This window comes from Alligator mississippiensis, chromosome 1, assembly GCF_030867095.1.
Source record: "Alligator mississippiensis isolate rAllMis1 chromosome 1, rAllMis1, whole genome shotgun sequence".
NCBI classification, from domain to species: domain Eukaryota; kingdom Metazoa; phylum Chordata; order Crocodylia; family Alligatoridae; genus Alligator; species Alligator mississippiensis.
Window position 1 is genome coordinate 24555595 of NC_081824.1, and position 22489 is coordinate 24578083.

At 45.8% G+C, this 22489-nt stretch overlaps 1 protein-coding gene across 6 annotated transcripts; it reads right to left on the reverse strand.

Moving 5' to 3' along the window:
• Window positions 1–1051: 1051 nt before the first annotated feature.
• MYCN (MYCN proto-oncogene, bHLH transcription factor) lies at window positions 1052–7248 on the reverse strand. Of its 6 annotated transcripts, none has more exons than XM_014597301.3 (3): window positions 7096–7248; window positions 4654–5556; window positions 1052–2524 (listed from the first exon to the last, which is right to left on the reverse strand). In XM_014597301.3, exons 2-3 carry the CDS (start codon window positions 5456–5458, stop codon window positions 1926–1928), a joined length of 1404 nt encoding a protein of 467 aa, XP_014452787.1. In that variant the 5' UTR covers window positions 5459–5556; window positions 7096–7248; the 3' UTR covers window positions 1052–1925. The 6 variants fall into 6 exon arrangements, with proteins under 6 accessions (XP_014452787.1, XP_014452788.1, XP_006264810.2 ...); XM_014597302.3 differs by lacking the exon at window positions 7096–7248 and adding an exon at window positions 6812–6900; XM_006264748.4 differs by lacking the exon at window positions 7096–7248 and adding an exon at window positions 6673–6801.
• Between the last annotated feature and the right edge of the window lie 15241 nt (window positions 7249–22489).

Here is a 22489-nt window from a genome sequence, read left to right on the forward strand (position 1 = left end):
TATTATACTAGTTTATGCTGGATTATGTATTAGTGGGATACATTGCCACCGATCTTAAGGAAAACTCCAATTGACTTTGAAAACATGTTAGAAGCATGCAATATGATAATAGGGTGGGGAAGCAGCGCGGGGCTGAGCACCTTCTGAGCCTTGTTGATACGTCAGGTCCCTGGACCCATTACACCTTCTAAACCCGACTGTGGTTCAGCAATCAAGTACATTCCACAGACTTAATAGCCCTGCCACTATACCACCCTCCGTTCTTGTAACCAGCCATTTACAGATCTTAATTCTGGATCTTACATGCTGCTTGGTTTCTATAGTTTCTTGATTCCATACTTCAGGAAAAGGTTTTTTGTTGCATGATGAGCTTCCAGGATCCAGGTAGCCTACATACTAATGAGCTATACCATATGGCTGGGCCATAAGCAGAAGTGAGATTTTAAACTGATTAACTCATTTTTGAGCATTACTAATAGATCCTTAATGAAAAGGAATTTGGAGCATGTGCAGATCTCAGAACAAGTATTGACTCTACTATCAAATGGTGCACAACTTCTGAGTTATTGTCTTTTGACAACACATATAAGAAGCAACATAACACAGATGCATTTCTTTCTTCTCTGGGGTAGATCATTTATCTGATGATCTGCTTTTCACTTAGCTGTGAACCCTATCACCTACTTTATACCTATTAGCTGGTATAAATTAGCATTGGTCCAAGCCCAGAGTTCTGTATACAGTGTCTCATCCGAAACCTTTCAACGTCAACTGGAGTCTTTTCATTGACTTCAACTGGTTTTCAAGGGAGCGTGGTATCAGAGGAGAAATATGACATGTGAACAGAGAGGAGAATTGCTCCCATTGCAATCAGTCAAGTAGCTGAAATTGAAATGTTCTGTCTCATCACCTGACTTGTACTATTCTACTATCATCCCTTTCCTAAGATTTTAAGTGCCTGGGATCAGGGATCAAGTTGTTCTGTCTCTGTTACTGAACAGAACTTATATAAAAGAGAAAACCTGCCTCTAAAAAAATAGTAAAGAGCACATCATTTAATTGCTATTTATTTTCATAAACATGAGGTATTTCAAAGTGCTATAAGATGCAGCACTAAATGTACATCGTTGGAAGAAAATAAACACAGAACTTTGCAGTTACCCAGTTCTATGCACCAAACATTAACAAATACATTAACTGGAAGAAACAGGCTAGGAAAAGGCATATATAGTAAATTTCTTTACAAAAGTTTTCTTAGTTCAAAAAAGTGATAAAGTAATATCTACTCAAAACTTTCACAACTCATTTTCATACGAAAATATAAGTATCAAATTTAGTTATGTATCAGCATCATACTAAAGTATACAGGCAGTGTAAGAATTAGTACAGTACATAACAGAGATTAACAATATATTTGTATACAAAAAACATGCTCCTCAAACATTGAGGTATTACAGTACTTAGGTATGAACTTCCAGTCTAATACTGGTAGCAAGAGCCACCTCTCATAACCCAAGACATGTACAAAAGGCAAGTGTAGATGGTATTTACAGAAAAATCCCACAGGGGTAAAAATGGTAACCCCAAAAGTAACATTGTTAGAACATAAGCACCATAAAAATTAGGAATGGTTTTTTTTAAACTCAACTAGGTGTCATCAGCAGCTCCAAATGCTCACAACATTTAAAGAACATCTACAGTTCTTAAGAAGAAATACAAGGGCAGTCCATTGTTGTTTGGCAGTCTCTTGAACTCCTTGCAAGAACATCCATTTGCTCTGTACCCAGAAAATATAGTTTGTCAACTACTTCAGGGACTGGATTGAAAGTAAAACCAACATTCTTAACGTCAAAAAACACAATTTTTTTTTTAAAGAATCAAAAATGTGCAAAGTGGCAGTGACTGTCCAGGTCAGACAAAAATGTTTAGCAAGTCCGTGTGTGTTCTATTTTCTTTAGCAACTGCTGTTGCCTGGCTTGCAATTTTTCTTTTTCTAGCAATAGCTTGTGCTCCTCCGCCTGAAGGGAATGGACATATTCAGTGGCTTTTTTCAAGATCACAACTTTTGCAGCTTTCTCATTTTTAACCAGTTCCGGTACATGGTCCCTTAACGTGAGGAAACTTGACCTCAGGTCATTACGCCTCTGGCGTTCCAAGATATTGTGGTTCCGTCGACGTTCACTGTCCTCTGAATCCGAGTTTCGAGGACTTGAGTTCTTAGACTTTGGTTGGATCACAGCTTTTACTGGACGGGGCACCTCGGTTTTTAGCTTTTTCTGTGGTGGGGCATCTTCAGTTTCCATGTATGGAGAAGGAGCAGCATAATTATGCTGCTGGTGAATTGGGGCGCAACGCTTTAAAATCAGTTCATTCTGCTGCGTCCTCACTGTTGCAAAGGTGGCATTTTTAGGGCGCACAGTAATGGTAAGGGTTGTAACCGCCTTGTTGGAGGAGGAGCGCCTCTTCTCCACTGTCACAACATCGATTTCTTCCTCTTCATCCTCTTCCTCCTCATCTTCATCGTCTTCAAGAGAAAAAAAATGTAAATAAATTAAGTTATTCTCCTTAAAATTATAAAAATCATCAATCTAAAATCGTATTTAAACAGAACCTCACATTTTCAGGGCAAATATGAATCTTTAAATGCTACAGATATCTATTAAAAGGATAAATGCATCATCAAAGGCAAAACTAGTTTGTTTATAGTATCTGGCTGCAGAGATAAGTCTATCTAGATAGGGTGTGTACGCTATCTGTCCATAGAGACTGATCGAGATAGACATGCACACACACAACATACATACATACACAATAAACTACTAGCTCTGGCAATGTGAAATGATAAACTCTAGGAACAGGGAGTTTTTTGCACTTTCAAAATGAAAAAAGAGAAACCTGGGTGCAAGCCAAATAAACTCACCATGGTAAACAGTACTAGAGAAAATGCCTTCATTTCTATTTTAATCATTGAGCTGGGTCATGAAACACATACACAAGAAGCATTAAAAAAAAAAAAAAAAAAATCAAAAAATCACAACACATCCCTTGCTTGATTGATTGAAAAGTGGCCAGAAAATGAAACAATCGCTGGATTTGTTCTGATGCAGGACGTGAAGCTGTTCCCGTCTGTGGTCCCTTTAAGCCAGCGTTTTGGTTTACTGCCAAGAAGACAGCTGTTGAGAGGAACTGCTTCCTCACCGAAAGCTGTCAAGGCGCGGACACGAAAGGGACATCAAGGCTTTTGAAACAGGGCTTATCATCAAGTTTATGATGATGGTCGTATGGATCTGCTCATGTACATGAGTGAAACTGTTTACAAATGAACTGGACTTCTCCACATACATAGATGCTTTTGTGCATGGGAGCAATTTTTTTTTTAGCCTTCTAGATTTTCTTCTGTCTGTGAATGCAAATATTTCTCTGCTAAACTATTAGACTGCCTAGGCAAGTCAAAGCCCTGTACAAGATTTAGGAATATGCAGCACTGGAAGCATCTCTTACTGTGTTGTCAATGCCTTACGTACACAGTATGCTCTTCATAGCCGGCATTTTTCAGATTTTTTGAGACTGACATAGAAAAGGATTTTTTTTTTAAAGTTTAATTTATCTAGACTCTATTACTCAAAATTCCCTGGAATAGGACATCCTTTAGTAATTTCCCTTAGCAAAGCCAACCACTGTCTGCTTTATCACCAGCTGTCTGCAAATAGGTCCCTCAAGGAAACCTTTCAGAAAGGCAGTGTCCTCAGGCAAGCATGCTGCCACCTGCTGGCAAATCCATCCCTCTTGTACAGCTGGGAGGGAGTCAAACAAGCGCACCCATTTGGACAGTGAGGGAGGGGGTTTGTTCTAGGCTAGGTTTCGGATAAATTAAAATAAATCAGTTATCTGAGATTTGCAAGCTTCCCCTCTTCCAGGCTAACTCCTAGTGGCCTGGTGCATTCATCGTGCTTCCTCTGAAGCTCCTGGTAGTGAACTTTCCCCTCTCCTGAGCAGCAGCTCTCCTGCCCCAGGGGCTCAAACAACTGGGATGTTCTACACGGTGTTAATTTTGCAACACTTGTTCTTCCCTGGATCCACGCCCTAATGCTTCTGCTGCCATTTTACTCACTGTTCATCTTTCTACCCAATCACATCAAGGTGAGGAGATGCCCTCAGGCACTAAGGCATATGGCCATCAACTTTCCCTGTTTTTGGGGGTTTTTTTGACTTACAGAGGCAAGATACAAAGGGGGCATGGCCTAGGACTGTGGCTTCATTGTCTTTGGTCTCTTGACCACGTTGGGTGCCTAGAAGGTGGGGGAAAGGTAAGCCTGAGCTCAGTTTTGATGAGAGGAGACCACTGCTGTCAGATCCTGTAGCCCAAGAGCTTTGCAAACCTGCCATGACAATGTCCCATCCCAGACTCCATCAACCTGAGTCAACAGCTGATATTTCACTTGATTGCAAACAGCCTTCACCTGAAGCAAAGTGAATATTGCTAGGCTTCCCTTAAGAAACCATCTCTGCTTCCCTCTGTCCCAGAGAGGGAGATGCCTCCTAAAGAAGATGTAACTTGGAAAGCTGCATTGTGAGGAGGGGCAACCATGCCCCTCACACCCCTCTCAAGGCAAGCACAAAGCCAAACAAATCTGTGCTGGGTGGAGTATTTACCCGAGTCGCTGAGAGTGTCGTCTCCTGAGCTGCTGTTGGCTCTGGTATCGCTGGCAGCACTGGCGTGGCGGCTGCTGCGCTGAGAGGCAGCTGTTGTTCCCTGTGCAGTGCCACTATTGCCACCAATATTCACCCGGATGCCAGCCATCCCCCCCGTTGCTGAGGTTGGGGTGGGTGCCACTGGCTCCCGTTTATGGATAGGAAAGGGGAACACCACTGCAGGATCCACACACTCCGACACAGAGTTGTTAAGCTCAGCTTGGTTTCTGCTGCTGCTGTTGCTGCTGGTGCCCCCGGGGCTGCCAGTCGTGGTGGCCACCCCCGCTGTTGCTGGTGCCACTGAGGTTCCCCCTTTGCCCTGCAGTTTCTCATTCACTGCCCGCTCCAGCTTCTCTCGGGCAGAAAAGCCACTCCACATACAGTCCTGGATGATGATGGAGTTGAGATTGTTGTTCTCCCCAAAGCCTGTGTCGAATAAGTCCCCTCCATCTGTGCTGCCCCACAGGTCGGCTTCAGGGGGCAGCAATAACAGTTCAGATGCCCAGTCCAGAGGATCACTGGTTCGCCATCCCCCCAGAGCCACCCCTGCCCACGGCACTGGGGCCCCTCCTGGGGCGTTCTCCTGAAGCCCGGCCCGGCTGGGAGACAGAGGAGGGGTGGGCAGCAGCTCAAACTTTTTCCAGATGTCCTCCCCTGGAGGGGCAGAGTCCGGGCCGCACAAATAAAAATCATCTTCGTCTGGATAAAAACAGGGCTGCAAAGAGTCAAACTCGAGGTCTGGGTTTTTACTGACCATCCCTGGCATTACTGAGGTCCTCTCGCTGATCCCCTGGTTGAGGAATTATTTAGAGGGAGGTTTCGCGTGTATTTCCACGGGAGGGGGGAGAGAAGCTCTCCCAAGACCTGAAACCGAACCAAAAATAATAAAATAAAAATAAAAAAAGCAAAGAATTAAAACAGGAGGAAAGGCACGTAGGCATGAATGCAATCACCTTCCTCCCTCTGAAAAAGCAAAGCCCAGAATCAATAGGATGCACAGAGCCTGCAACTTGGGAGAAAGGCACTTTGCTCTCTTTATGCTGATTCTGCCTCAGCCAACAACAAAAACCCAGGTCCTGCGCACACATGCCAGGCTTTCTGCTTTAACCCTTTGCCCTGCAAGGAAACAAAACAAGCTAGCAAGACACAGAGAGAGAGAGACAGAGAAAGAGAGAGAAGGGCTTCTGGGCAGCTTTGCAAGCTGCTTCCAACCACCCAACACAGACCTCTCCAGCAATACGGAGCCGGCTCTCTTGAGAGTGCCCTCTTCGTGTGCCAGCCAAAGCAGAGGAAGTTCCCCCCTTTTGTCATCGGCACAACAGTGCAAAGGGGAGAGGCGGAGGGCTGGAGTGCAACTTTGCAGCTTGCCAGTTCATTCACTTCCCAGCTCCTGAACAGCAACCCGCACAGAGCACAAGGCAAAGGGATTAGAAAGTAGGAAAAATGCAGCAACCTGATGCAATCATCTTAATTAAAAAAAAAAAAAAAGCCATCGGCACCACCATCCACAAGCCCTTTGATATGATATGCCAGCAAGGTACAGGAAGTTTCTCCCACTCCCTTTTTTTTCCAGCTAAGGGGTGCAAGGCAGTGCATGCAACCAGCAACTTTGCCCCTGCAAAGTGCCCAAAGCCCAGGCTCCTGCCCGCTCCAGCCCCAGCCCCCCAAGTGGGATCAGACCTTTCCAAGGCACTGAGGGTCCCCCTGCCCCTCAGCTCAATCGCTGTAGCTGCCTTTGCACCAGCTGACATTTAAACTGAGAGTAAAAAAAAAAGGGGGGGGGGGAGTGAGGGGAAGAAGGAAAAAAAATGCATTAAAATAAAAAAGCAAAAATTAAAAAAAAAATCCTTTATGATGAAATGCAAAGAAACCCGCTCAGCTGCTCTGCCTGCCCCGCCCCCCTGAGCACGATGGATTTCTTTCTCCTCCTCGGGAAACGCAAATCAGAATAAAGCCATTAAACACACGCACACACTGCACCTGGACAATGCGATCGCTTGGGGAGCCGGGAGGGTTTTCTCCTTGGCAGGGCGGGAGCCAGGCGTGCACAGCCCCGCGCCTGCCCCTGCCCCTGCCCCGCGGGCTCGGCCCGGCCCCGCTCCCTGCAGCCGCCTCTTACCTCCGGGCTGCGGGCGCTGCAAAGCGGCGGGCAGGGGGCGGGGGTGGGTGGGGGCAAGCACGAGGCCCCCCCCGCACCCCCCGGCCGTGCTCCGGCGAGCGGCGCTGGGTGGCGGATGGCGCGCCCGGCCCGGCGCGGGGCTGCCGCCAGGCTGCACATCCACCCCGCGCGCGCGGACAGATGACTGTCACTGCCCGGCTTTGAAGCTCTGGGATGTGATTAACTCAGCCCCCCTCCCCCCCCAAAAAAAAATTAAAAAAAAAAAAAAACACAACATGACACACCCGGGCAGAGCGAGGCAAGAGGCTGAAGCGCCGCCCCGCTCATCTCCATAAAAGCAGGGGAGGTGCCTGGCGTTTGGCGCCAAAAAAGCCCCTCGGCCTCTTTTCTTCTCTTGCAAAGGAGGGGAGGATGAGGTCCGAGTCCCTTTGCAAAGCCGCCGAGGGAGGGAGGGAGCCGGCAAAGCGAGGGGCTCGGCCACCCCGGCGAGGGGCGGGGAGGCGCTTTGCAAGGAGCGGGGAGGCGGGGGAGAGGAGATGCAAACCCGCCCGGGCTATTTTGCAAAGACTCAATAAGAATATATATATATATATATATATATATATATATATGTATTAGAAAAGAAGGAAAAAATAGATGCGTTACAACAAAAGCCAAGCGGCAGATGCGCCCCGTGCACGGGAGGCCGATCGCCAGCGGGTCACGCCGGGGCTGAGCGCTCCACGGCGGCGGCCGCCGGCTGCGGTTCCCCTGCAAAAGGCGACACCTCGCGGAGGCGCGCGGGGGCTGCGCGGGGCGGGAGCTGGAGCCGGAGCCGGAGCCGGGCCTGCGGGACCTGGAGAGGAGGAGGCAGAGCTGGGCTTGCAGCCTCCAGCTCCACGCATGGGGGGCGCGGGGCGGGGTGCGGACAGAGGGGCCGGAGCTGGGCTGTGCTCAGTGGTGGCAGACGGCAAAGCAAGGAGCGGTGGTTTGCAGCGAGGGAGGTTGAAGTGGGGTGTTGGCAAGAACGTTCTCCCTAGGACTGTGGTAAAACACGGGAGCCCCAGGGAGCTGGCGGGCTCTCCATCCTTGGTTTCTAACAGGCAGCTAGACAAAGCCCTGCTCTTCTTGCAGTGCAGCTAGGCTGGGATGATGTAGTTGGGGATGGCCCAGCTTGGAGCAGGGGGTTGGACTGCATGACCCCAGGTCCCTGCCAGCTGGGGTTGCCAGCCCTCCCCACATTGCCCTGGAGGCTCCAAGAAAAGCCTTGGTCTGTCTGTCCCTGAGGCTTTATTTGCACTCTGCCGGGTTATCTGAAGGGGGGAAGGGAGAACAGACCTGGCTGAGGGGCAAGAGGGGGGACGGGCCCAGATGAACGGGTGGGGGTGGACACAGAGCTCGGTCCCTGCAATGGCCCCCTTCATTCTTGACGGGCAATTTGCTACTTAGAGATAAGTCTGCAGGAGAGCACTGAGAGTCACCCCGGAGATAAATGAGAGGGCATTCATTAAAATAAATATCACAAGTTGAATCTGGTTTATACAATTATCCAGTGGGTTTTTAAAATGTAATATTTGCCTCCCTGATGTACAGTCATTCATGTCGTTACATCATAACAAAGACGGCACACTGAATACTCGCAAGGGGCTTTGGCCTAGGACTGGGTTTACTAAGCCTGGAGGTCCCTTTCAGTCCTGGGTGGCTCCAATCATTGTGCCCTCTCTTGGCCTTACATTCAGCACATCTAGGAATCTCATTGCTGAGATAAGGAGGGTAAAGGAGTTTCCAGAGAAGGAGTGGGACTGTCCCCCACCCCCAGACTGCTTCTCCTGTGCTCGCCAGAAACCCTTGAGCATCTCCCTGCTATAACAGTTGTCTTGTCCCCCAGTGTCACTTCTACAAGCAGCATGATGCTGATGTATTTCAGATACCTTAAGTTAATGCCACCATGGTTTCTGACCACTTCAGGAATATTTCATTGCTCTTGGCATCCTATAGGGCATGGGGCAGCCTTGTCAAAATCAGAACTAGTTGTAAAATCCTGTATGTGTTAATGAGTTGAGGACTGGTCATGTGAAGCTGGAGACTTACCACATGTGATGGTCAGGTTTGGAAAACTGATCCATTTTTTAGGAGAACAGGGCAGTTAGATTGAAGCCCAAGACTGAAATCTTAACTCCACCACAACCTGTCATAACTTGACCATAAAACCACAACGTTTGGAATCAGCAGTAGGGGGTGATAGTACGATGAGATGGAGGTTTGACTAAGGCATGTCATGGGATGAACTAGACCAGTGGTTTTCAAACTCTTCATTTGCTGACCCCTAAAAATATTGAATAGAGGTGCAGACCCCTTTGCAAATTTTGAACAGAGGCATGGACCCCTTTGAATTATAACTGTGAGTCTTCACATACTTTTAGTTGATCATAGTCTTCTTTCACAGACCCCTTAGATAATCTGTGGACTCCCAGGAGTTGGTGGAGCACAGGTTGAAAACCACAGAACTAGACCAACAGTCCTCAGCCTCGTTTGCCTCAAGGCACCTCTCACAAGACTCAAGGCACCCTTTGGAAAATTTCAGCTTTTAGTTTTCACCTGTTCTTTGACAAAAGGAAAATAAGAAGATAATATTCTTCTGTTGCAAAGAACTCAGATCATAACAGATCGGAAAGTTTTTAACACAATAGATTTCTATTTGAAATCTCTGGGTTTATTTTGTAAATCATGTTTGCACACTTAACAGCCTTGTGTAACACCCTTGAAAGGATCTCCAGGCACCCCAGGTTGCTACAGCACTCGGGGTGAAAATCACTGGGGTAGACCAACAGTCAGGCAGGCAGTGAGCTAGGACGTTTTTGTAAGGTCCAGACTGCCTGAACTCTTTGTAGTTGCTGTCGACTCCAGAGGCACACGTTGGCACACTGGGAGTCCAAATTAATTAACCAATTCAATGATTATGAATATGTTTTCCATACTTTGAAGGTGTGAAATCCTGTGAAAGGGCTAAGCATTATTCATTTGCATTCAAATATTTTGGCTGGACAAAATTTTGTGTGTGTGGTTTTTATTTAACTTTTTTTTTCTCTTCGCATATCAGTAGCCTTTAACAGCTTGCAGCTTGCTCAGGAGACATTAACAGTTAGTACTTGTTTCACCAAATGTGCGAAAAATTTATATATACTTCTCAGTCAAAACCCCAGTTCATTTGTGAATAATTATATGTGGTTTGGTTCTTTAAATTCATTATTTTTTTCCATGTGCTCTTGAATAGTGTGTGTGTGTGTGTGTGTGTGTGTGTGTGTGTGTGTGTGTGTGTGTGTGACATAAAGTCTAAAAATAAAATCTATTTGCCCAGGGAAAATCTATCTGTCCAAGGATGGATACTGGATGTTGTCACCTAATTTGATATTCAGATCTCTGTTGCTTTGATTTACTCTGTATCCTCTCTAACTCTGCTCTCACCCAATTTTTTTTTAGTTGTATGTTTTTAGTTATGTATTTTCCTGGCTTGGGTGGGGTCACATTTGTTGGGGGAGTTTAAGCATGGTGTGAACATTTATGTTTATCTCTTGTAGCACCTGAACATGAGCATTAATGAAGACTATTATTTGTTTTACCAGTTGGTGCTTCTCTGTTATCTTCATAGTGAAAAAGTAATACAGATATTGTGCAACCTGGACTGACATTCTCCAAGCCATTATCTGAGCAAGTTAGTGAAAATCTTTCCTTTGACTTCATATCTGATCTGTAACACCCTTTATCCAATAGACAATCTCTTCTTTTAAAGCAAGGGACTACATTGAAGTGACCTCAGTGTTTCCAATATAATTTTTTTCAACGATGATATCCCTTATAGATTTGCTGCTTTTCTGTGTGGCAGGTTGTTTCATATTTTGTGTACATTTGTGCTATGACCTGGGGGTGGGACGATTAGAACAAGAGATTCATCACCTCAGCAAAGATTACTAAAATACTGATAATTACAAATGAATTTGAATTGATTTGCCTGTAATTCTGTTCAATTAAACATTTTTAAAATACAGACCTCTTATTTCTCTTTTTCAGGTTAGTTAGACCAGCTGAACAGTCAGCAAAGCTGTGCAATGACTGTGCAAAAATGTTTCTTTTTAATTAATATGTAAAATATGGTTTAGGTACCTTAGTTTTTCTGACCTTAGTGCCCAGTCTATAAAACATGGATATAGTACCTCCTCACCTCATAGGCTGCATCCAGATGAGCACGGACGTTTGGTTCTCCAGGGACAAATAGCTGCGATGTACCTTGTGCCACAGCTGCTTGTCCCCAGGGAACGCCTGTGCCATGTGCGCTTTGATGCACGGCAAGTTACCCTGGGCAGGGGAGGCTGGGGCTAGCAGGCAGACTGGCTGGCAGCTGCAGGATGGCTTTGGGCAGCCTGGCTTTGCTTTTCGGTGGCACATGCTGCCCATGCGTGCACTGCTCCATTTTTTTTTCCATGGTTTTTTGGACCCTTGGATAATCGGGGGTAAAAAAAAAAACCTGTGGAAAGAAAAAGACCTGGAGCAGCACACACATGGGCAGTGTGCCCTTGCAGTGCAGAGAACACCTGACTGTGAGGTAGTGACATGACAGACATGTTTGCAGCACCACATACCACATGCCCATGCCCATTTGGATGTGCCCAAAGGAGTTTTTGAGGTGTCCAGATAGTATACTAAGAAAGAGGTATATGAGATCCTTAGGTAGATTTACTACAGACAGATATGAATATTCAGTCTCTGTTGCTGAAAATCTGGCATCTTTCATGACTGCTACATGGACTCTAAAATGCTAATAGAAAAAAAAACAAACAAACAACCTTCCATCATCTCCAAAAGCTGACACAAGCAAAAATTATCATTTAATGGATATTGCAAAGAATCCTTTACTAAGCAAAATAAAATATCTGAAGTATCCTGATACCATAGAGATCAGGATAGCATTGGAGTGTTTCAACTCAGGTCCTTTTGGCCCTGGCATGGAAGATTTGGCAACTCCTTTGTGTGGGTTGGTGGCAGGGTGAGGAGGGCAGGAATGAGTTACGTCAGTTGCATAATGGATTTGACAAATGTACCTAGAAGACCCCGTAATGAAGGAAATGCCTTGTGCGTTTGCAAGGGGAAAACCAAAATAAATTTAATGTGTGACCACAAGGCTATAAATTGTATTTGTGATTCACAAAAAACTTGTTGTGTATGTAGAACATATGCCAAGACCTGGGCAATTCTAAGAGAAACGACTCCCAGCGTATGAGGCAGTCCTGTTCTGGTTTCCCTTGGGGTTCTGAGCCAGGAGGAGGCTGGAGGACTAGAGGAAGAAGTAGGTAGGAAAGATATTTCGCTACATAAGAAGTCTGCATTACACAGCACCCCTTAATGAATCATCAAGGGTGTACATTACTCAGCTGTAATTTACCTTCATAAAATACCCAGGTACACAGAACTTTATGCTCTGAATGCAAAGATTTAACTTAGGAAGCCAAATGAGACACCATAGAGCCTCATTTGGGTCCCACCACTAAGATAAAAGATAAAAATATCTTTTACCCATGAGGATGCTGAATGGATTTCTGATTTAGCAAGCAAAACCATGGAGTTGGTAATGGTCCTCAGGCAGTGAATGCAAAGGTCTGGGAAACAGTGGGTGGTTTGAGAGTACATCTCAATGGCATTTGTGAAGGATCAGCAGCCTTAATGCACTCTGCAATAAAGAAAACCACCCCAAAATGTGTAGTAGAACAAAACATGCTCTAAAGTTCACTGTTAATAAAAAAAGCAATGAAAGATTTTTTTTTGCAAAAGTGTTGTTGGTATAATAAAAGATATCATTTATACTACGAGTCCTGACTGTCTTTTCCTTTAGACCAATATGGCTACAGCGTGGATACCTGTTAATACTCTCAATTTTTTACTATAACTCATCTTCCCAATTCCACCTGAAACATACCTAATTGAACTGCAAAGACCTCTGAGGGCAGCAACCTCAGCTTCTCAGAGGTCTCTAAACCACATAGTGCACAATTCTAGTACAGTAACTTGCCACCTACCTCTTATAGTCTTTCTGGCCCACTGTTGTTTCTTCAGTGGCTCTGCTTCAGCAGAAAGGGAGAGAAGGTCTTCTCATCCAAATTTTCCTGCAGCCTGGTGGGTAGAGCACTCTTGTACATGGTGGGAGATATGAATTTGAATTTCTTTACAATTCCTGAATCACTTCACGTCTTTAAACAGGTCACCAAGCTATCACTAGTTAACTGGGTACTAGTATCTTTTCCCTGTCTATTCTCCATATCTTCTATCTCCTTTGCTTACCTTTCCCTCTTGCAATTTTTCCCTTACTTTTTTCCCATCACTGTATTTATTTTCCTGTTCCTTATGTCAGGCCTTGGAAATTTTACCTGACATTTTACTTTTAAACGTATTAGTCAACGATGCATGTTTGGATGCCTCACTGTTGATGTAGCGATGTAAGAAGTCATCCCCCATTCAAGCTAGGAAGAGGAAGATGCTGGATTTCTGTGAGACGATTATACCTGGGAACTGATGAAATCTCCTTCTTTTATGGTGCCTTCCAGTTAGAATGTGTCTGATAAAGCCATCTCTACCTTCTACTACTAGTGGAAAGAAGAAAGAATATTCTTTCCCTTTTTCCCAAGTCTCTCAACTGTTATATAAATGGGTGGGCAGAGACATAATCTATTATGGCATTCTTCCCTTAGCTTCTCTTCTGGCTACTCAGGATATTTGTTTATCCTGCCACTTTATCCTTCTCAGTTCCATCTTTGATGTATCTTCCCCAAATAAAGAGCACTAAGTCTTCCTCTTATGCTGCTCAGCTTTTCCAAGTAGGAGCAAAGGGACACGGAAATGAATATTGCCATTTTCCTTTTGCTGGTCACAACAGTGATTTTCACTTTGCTGCACCTGACAAAAGGAACTGTCTTTCTGCAGACTCAGAAAGGCAATACTTTATTGGTTTATACTCGGTTCAAATTTGGAATATTGTCATCAAAGCCCAGAAGGACTAGAAACTTATTTTTTAGATTCAGTAGCAGCTGATGGCACGTGCCCAGGAAAGCATCCTACTCACAACAGATTTTGAAGTCCTATATCTGTCTACATAAGCATGTAGACAGTTGGCACCTTACAGCTGTATTCTAAAACAAAATAAAACAACAACAATAGCAACATTTCATGAAGTTCCTGTTAAAATGGCTAAGTGCAATGTAATGGAAAAAAAGAATTAAATACATGAGTGCAAAATAAAGCGCGCGTGCGTGTGTGTGTGTGTGTGTGTATGCTAAAAAATCCCCAAATCAAAGACAATACAAATTTAAAAAATCACAAGCTAAGGGTACACAAACAATTCTGGCACCAGCCTTGATTCTTATGCACGTAAGTTGTTTAAAGGAAAAATTCTCAGTGAGCAACACCTAATCAACTTCTAGCCCTGGCCAACCAGTTTCCACTGTAGTCAACTGGAGTCCAACTGCTGAGGATAAATTCCTGTTTTAGCACTTTTTTTGCCCCTACACTTTATTAGAGAAATTACTCTCCATAAAATTGTATGCATTCAGCATTAAAGCTTATGCTAATTGTAGAATAATTTCCTTGCTTTTATAATTCTTGTAAGTATTCGTTTTATGGATAGGAACATAAAACTTTCCTAAGCAGAATATAAAGCAGTCATAATTACTGTCAGGTGCTTGCTGCTGGGTTGGGTGACAAATGCTTCACCAGTGATAAGTTTGTTACCAGAGGTGGATTGTTCTCTAGTCATGGTTCTATGTGCACAGATAGATGTGAGACTGTGAATTTTGTAGACGTGCAAAGTGCATTACAAGACAATACCTGTGGCAAAATAAGTACAGCTTTGTAAGGAGATAGGCCAGTTAAAGGGTGATGATGCATAGTAAGAACAATAATGAATGCTCAGCAGAAACTATTTTGGATCAGAAATATTTTGCTATAAAATGTGTAGCTGTATATGTTGAGGATTTTTTATGTGTTTTCATTTTGTCCCTGGTGAGGGATAAAAATGAACTAAGTTTCTTTTTATGTGGGTACAATGCCTTGCTCACTGAAACATATTGGAGGCCCCAAACCTTACCACAATACACATAAATAATAATCATTTACCAGTTGTTATCAGTGTTTCAAGCATACAAATCTGAAATATATATTGTAGCCAGCTCTTGGATACCAGTGATGAATTAAAAGTTGATTTATGATTTATAGTATGGTGTGATTACCAGTTCCATGCTTCTTACGTGGTCAAGAAGGTGGATCTGTGTAGTTAAAGACTGCTCCAAACCTTGTGAATGTCAGCAAGACTCTCATTAATTTAAATGGGCATTAAATTGGAGCACTAAGTGAAAATACCCACACTCCAGTGCAGCCTTCCCTATGAATGGAAAATATGCAAGCAAAAGGTTGGTAGGAATAGAAGGAAATTGAACTGCATGTTACTGCCCAGCTACAGCTGCTGCTGCTCGGCAACATGGTGAAAATACTACTGTGACCCGAGCTTCTTATCTTCTTGGCATCTTCATCAAATCACACTCTTCTATATGTACCTTAATTTTCTGGGGAACGGAATATACTAAGTGCATGCAGAATACTGAGCCTTCAGGAAAATTGTGCTCTGAGGCCACATCCCCACACGCAAGGACGTGAGCTTGCAGCAGCACAAAAAGTAGCAGCATAAATTTGTCTCCCTACTTTTTGCCACTGTGCACATTGGCGATGTTTAGGGGGTGCACGCAGGTGAATGTGCACCCCTGAGCATGGTGGTGCACCCCCTGTGAAAAGGCACCGCTGACACTGCCAGCAGCTCCTGCTGGTGGTTGCCGCTCGCCACCTGCCCCCCTCGCTGCTGGCAGCGATGCAGTCGCCTGCGGGAGCTCCCTGCTTGCCATTCCCAGCGCAGACTGTGCAACCACCACCTGCAGGAGCTCACCACGCCCTGCCAGCCGCCGGGGCATGCAGCGTTCATGACTGTGCATGCCACTGCATATGCTCTGTGGTGCAGGGCAAAATGCCCCACTTTGGGCAAACTGCCTGTTGTTTGCTTCTACCAGTTCCTGGCATGCTGAAGGAGCCAGGGTGGACCTAAAGGAGGTAAAATGCTCTGGCCTGCAGCCACAGCATTTTGCTGGAGGACCCAGCTTCCAGTTGCTCTGGCACATAGTCCTGGAGTGTGCACTGCACCACTTTTTTTTGCTGCGTTGTTGTTTGTACCGATTCATGCATGCACACGTGCAATGTACAGTTTGTGATGCCTAAAACAGGTTTGAGGTGCTGCAAACTGCACATGCACACTCGTCTGGACGTGCCTTGAGGGTATAAGCAGAGGTCATCTTTAGAACAGGATCAGCCGTGCTGGGGTGTCCCAGCAGAGCAGATTTGCTTCATTGATATCTACAGACATTGTCCAGGACTGTTGTCCCACAGAGTGAGGCCCTTCCCACTCCCAGGGCTTCATGAAACCCCCAGTTCAGGGGGTTTACTTGCTTACAAGTGCCTATCCTGAGTCAGGACACAGAATTGTAAAACACGAACTAGGAACCCCTGATATGTCTGCAAGCGTGGGGGGGGAACCCCTATGGGTATTAGGTCATGCGTGGTTTTCCTGGTGCCTGTGTTTCATGCTGCTACACCCCAAGTCTACAAACTGAGCAACCCCCTGCAGGCTCCTCTTCTTGCAGATGTGCACCCCTGGAATCCCCTGGCAGGTTCAGGCCCGTGAAGCCCCAGGGGCATCTGCCAGGGGCAGCTAGAGGCTACGGGTAACTTCATCTGCCCATTCTCTCGTGTCATAAGCACACAGATGTCCGCCATGAAAAGGCAGCACAAACTATTACTACAGATTGTTGTGGCCATCATTTTGAGCATTTTTGGCATGACAAGAGGAATGGACATCTGTTTGGTTAGGTTTTGTGGGATTTTATAGGGACACAAGGATAATGTGTGTGTTGCTGGAGTGTTACAGTGGGAGAAGCTGGGTGCTGAAGGCTTCTGGAAATCTGGCTGTAAATAAGAATTACCTGTATTTATCCTTAAGGCTTGCTCTGCCTTAACATCACATTTGCTGTTAATTTGAAATGTTACCACATTTTAACATCTAATGTATAAATATGTCTAATATAAATTGTAAGCTTTTTCATGAGAGAGGAATTACCAATTTTTGCATTATTTTTGCTGGCTCATATTAGTTTCTACTTTTGAAAATTTAGCTCCCTACTCAGGGAGCCCTTTAAGGCTTCATACTAGTGAAATATTTTACTAGATAATACACTGAGACAAATCTGAAATGTGCAGTTGTGAACAGAAAATTATAACTAGTCATAAACCTGTCTTCATTAGCTCCATTTCAAACATCTCCAAATGTTACCAATAGAAAAAGACATCCTCACAAGGCGTTTGAAGCGTGAATCCTTTAGCTTGCAATTGGAATCTGCTTTATGTTTAAGAGGAAGGCTTTCATTTCCTGCATCTGAGACTCATTTTTCAATGGAAGCTAACAGGAGGATTAACCTTCAAGGATTAATGCAGGCTGGTCAGAAGAGTGTTCGTGGCCAGGATCTGAAAGAAAAAGAAAAAGATTAAGACTAAGAGATTCATTGGGCTCAGTCCTCAGCTTGCCATCATTGGAATTATGCTGGCTTATTACAGCAGGAGATGACTCCAACTTTAAACAGAGGCCCAACTTGAAAGTTTTTTTTTTTCGTCTCTTGTTTCGTTTGGTCTTAGTTTACATGCAGCAGATAGAGTCAGATTGATAACCTATGGGACATTCTTCAAAGTTTTGCCAATAAAAACTGTTAACAGCAAAGGAAACTGCTTAACACTTATTGCAGTAATGAAAATATTTTCAGACACTTTAAGGTCCTTTATGGAGTATTAATGACTTTATTATGGCCAGTCCAGCTTTAGTAAATCAGTGCTGAAGCTTTGTTTATTTACATGTCACATAAATTATGGATACAGCTCTGGCTGTTACCATAGATGTACAGAAGGGAGATGGCACAAGCCACAGACGTTGTATTACTGCCTCTTTCTTTCCAACATGCTTCATGGTTAGAGAATCCATAGAATCCCATAGAAAATGAATCTTCTATGACTCAATGGGCCTCAGACTCATAGCACCCTTAGGCACTGATGAAAGTCCCAGCTGTCTCTCCCAAGTTTTGAAAAAAAAAATTCTGAAGACATTATGGGCATGTCCAGATGAGCGAGCATGTGCCTGTTGTGGCGTCTCAAGGCAGTTTGAGATGCCACGAGGCATGCTGCGACAAAAAAATGTTCTGCAGTGAAGACTCTAATTTTGATACTGGGAAATCCAGTTATAAAAAAAAAAACATGCGAAAAAATCCTGGTATCAAAAAAACCTCATGCTGGAATAAAACAGTGCAGGGCAGAGGCTGGGTCCTCCTAAGAGATGCTCTGGCACCTGGCCAAAGTATCTGTCTGCCTGCCTCCTTCACCTGCTGCTCTAGCATGCTGCCTCTGTGGGCTGGGGCAAATATGAGCAGGGCAAGGCTGCAGTGGTAACCATCAGGCACTGTCCCCAGTAAGTAGGAATGGCAGGGGGGCGGGGAGGGAGGCAGGGCGGCAAGGGAGGGACTGTGTATGGAGGAGGGACTGTGGGGGGGGGCACTGCTTGGGAGGGGTAGACCCCCACCTGCCCCTACATGGTGCACAGCCCCCCCTCTCGCTCCCTGCAGCAGCACTAGCAGCAGCGCCTCTCAGGGCACCCAGGGCTTTCTACTGGCAGAGCCCTCATGTGGCATGGAGCAGCCCTGGCTGCTTGAGACCACCTGTGCCACATGGTGCGGGCTTGGCCTGGCCTGGCCTAGGACGCGTATCCTCAGGCAGGACTGGACTGCTCTTGCTGTCACCTGGGGACCCTGGCACCTCATGCAAGAACTCTGTGCCCTCGGGCCTGGCCGGGTCCTGCTTCCAAGTGCCCCAGGTGCCATCGGGCCAGGCTGACTCCATGGAGGCAGGACCTGGCCAGGCCCAAGGGCATGTGGCTATTGTGTGTGGTGCCGGGTGACAGCAAGAGTGGCTTAGTCCTGTCCGAAGGTGCATGTCCCTGAGCCAGGCTAGGCCCACGCCATGTGGCACAGGTGGCACCAGGTTCCAGGCGGCCAGAGCTGTGCCATACAGTGGGGGAACTCTGCCAGTAGCAGGCCCTGAATGCCCCAATGACCACTGCTACTGCTGCTGCAGTGGGGTGCTGTGCACTATGTGGGAGGTGGGAGGGGGACCTACCTGTCCTGACACAACCACAAACCCCCCACAATCCACCCACAAACCCCACACCCCCAAACAACCCCCACAACCCCTCACATACCCAGCCACAAACCCCACACCCCCAACCTCCACACAAGCCCCATGCCCCCCACAAATCCCACACCCACAATCCTACACCCCCCCCAACCCCCCCAAGGCTTCCCCCCCAAAACCCCACATCTCCCCCCGCCCCCATTAATCTCATGCTCTGCATGCCTAGCCACTGGACAGGATGGGTTGGGACCTGCTGGCAGGAGCCATGGATGCATGGGCAACTGCCACACTGGAGCCTTGCCCTGTGCTCACACCGGTGCTGGGAGATGCGGCCCCAGCCTGGGAGTGCTCCTGGCCCCAGGAACCACTTGGGTGTGTGATGGGCTGGGGGAAGGAGTGAAGATGGCAGCAGGGTGTGTGTGAAAGAGAGAGAGAGATGAGGGTCAAGGATGGGGTAGCACTTCAGGTGAGAGAGGCTGCCAGAGCCTGGCTTAGAGCCCCCTGCCCACCTAAAGCATCCTGCGAAGTGGGAGGCTGGCCTGGAGGGGAAGGGGCTCGGCCAGATCGGTCCCTGAGCCCCAGCTGGGGGCTTTCCAGAAATGGTGTAGGGATCTTTGGGGCCTGGACACAGAAGCAGGGAGCAGAACAGCAAGGGCTGGCACAGCTCAGAGCTACAAAGCGGCGGGTAGGGCAGCTGCAGCTGAACTCATGGTCTGGTGCTGGGACAGAGCTGTAGCTGGGAGGGAGCTAGTGGTGGGGCAGGCAGGGGCTGTGGGTCAGGAGTGAGGGGCATTGTGGGGGCTGTGGGTTGGGTGTGAGAGGCAGGGGCCAGACACTGCCATATCAGTGCTGCTCAGCACCCCACATCCTGAAGAGTGAAGGGGCAGAGGCAGCTCTGATTTTTCTTTGATAAAAAAAAGAAAGAAAATGACAAAGTGTATAGATTTTTAGAATTAATTTATTATGATGACAGAGGCACTGGTAGGCTTCCAAACTGCTTTAAAATTGTAAATATATTAATAAAACATTGTCAAACTGATCACTCTAGATAAACTGGTGCTTCATTTTAATTGCGGAGGAACACGGATTTTGGGGTATTTTAATGAGTTAAACTGGTGGGGGAGGTTATCAGAGAATTTGTGATTTTTAAACAGGGAACACGAGGATCTCTGCAGGTGAGGCAAGTGGCAATACCCGGGCAGAGGAGCCAGCCTAGGGCCAGCACCGGATGCCCAGCTGGAAGGCAGATGTGGTGGCTGACCTGGCCATTTGGGGCCAAGAGAACATACTTTGACAGTTCAAAGTGGGCCACTGTGACAAGCAAATCTGGCCAATAGTTGCCCAGATGACAGAGCGGGGAAACCAGAATACATGACAGCAGTGCTGCACAAAGGCCAACTGTGCAGACATGGCCCACTAGCACCTGGCCCAGAAGTGCAGGAGGCTCGCTACAGTGCCCATACCACAGCCCAGGTGGCCATGTGGTCCCCGTCCAGGTCTGACAGGTACACAGCCATGAGACCACGGGTCCAAGGGGGCAGATGCTATCAGAGTTGGCAGCAGGCCACAACCAGGCAGCAGCCCCCACTGCTAGACTGCCGCATTGGGTAGAGGGTGCAGGGGCCAGTCTAGCTTAAGGCTGCTTCAGCTGTCTGGCTGACATAAGGGACTGGTGTCCCCAGATACCAACTGGCTGGGCCTCAGAAGCTCCTCAGGACAAGTAGACCTGAGCTGATCGTCAGTGTAGCACCTGTGCTGGCCCCAGCCTCTAGCTCCCCCTGGCTGCAGATCTGGAAGGAGCTGGGCAGGGTCAGTTTGCCCCAAGTGTCACAATTTGCCCCACACCAAAGTGCAAGTGCAAGCACATATGGTGAGGCGCAAATCTCTGGCACAAATTTGTGCCGTTGTTATCTGAGCTGCTCTGAGCGCACATGCCTGCAAGTGTAGATGTGCCTTATTGGAGTTTTTTTCACCTTCCTCAAAAATTAAAGGTTATACTCATTGCCAGAGGCAGGATATGGGATTTGCGGGACCAAGAGTCTATGCTATCTTGGCATTTTCAAACATAGGCTTCTCTATTTGACATAGAAACCTTATCTCTCACACACATGCAACCAGCTCTGAAAGAAGCAATGTCCTTGTTAAAAGGAATGTTACAAAGAATTTGCAAAGTTCAGTTCTGTTCTGGTCATTGTGTGACATGTCTATCATTATTTTATAGTATGATGATAGTCAAGCTTCAAATAAAAGTATTTGCTATCTCTCTGAATCATTAGAAGCAAACTCCAGAAAATATAGTTTAAACTGTAAATGTCTTTGCTTTCCAAGCAGTAACCAGCTGCTTCATTAGGAGAGAAATGTTGTATTTGAGATTCGGTTTTACAGCATTCCACTGTGATGTGAACTTCTCCAGTTTCAAAAGCTTGGTAAGACTGACCATGGTGAACACACATCTTAGGGGTTTATATCATTGTCCAATGCTGGTGTAGCTGAGCGCACACAAGATTGAGACCTGGCTGCTTCCATCATGCCAGGACAGAGTGATTGGAGGAAGTGGAGAAGGAACAAACATTAATTGGAAGCAAGAGTATACGCGTAGTCAGTTTATTAAGCAAAAGGGAGAGGGAGATAGGGAGCAGTGATATTTTGATCAGCCACAATGAAGGGGATATGAGTATGACAATGCAATTTGAGAAGACTTATCCCTTAAGCCTACATTGTTCTATCCTTTCTCCCAGGTGGGGCCCGGCATATCATGGAGAGGTAGTTAGCCATTTTAGTGTGAAGTCAAGCAGGAGGCAGGGTAGATTTGCACTTTGTAGACTAACTAATAACAATGTATGCTTTTGTAAGCATCAGTACCTGAAAACAACACTGCTTACGAAAGCGTAGGCTATATATTTCTGATATGGTTAGTCCATATGGTGCAATCTACTTTGCATTCTACCCAACTTAGCATAGACATCCTAACCACTCAGGCTTATCCTCCCTGAAATGTTGCATACAATTTGGACAGAACAGAACTGTAAGGTAACATACCACCTCACTTCAGTTTTTCTCTGAAGTTTTTTAGCTTTTTAGCCATAGCTTTTAATAGTAGATCATTCACTTCTAAGCATTTCATTATTCGTCATAGTTAACTTGAAAAACATGAAACTTCAGTTGTGGAAATAGCAAATAAAATGAGAATGTCCTTTGAAACCCAGCTTAAACATGTAAGCAATGTTATTTAAACATACAGGAAACATAGGTATACCTATGTATACACTGAGAAAAATATATCTTTAAAATATAGTTTTGAAGGATTTCAAAATACTACTATTCGTTTTTATTATTTATTTTACTTTCATTATTCAAACAAGACCTTGATTTTTGTGTTGCTGACAGGAA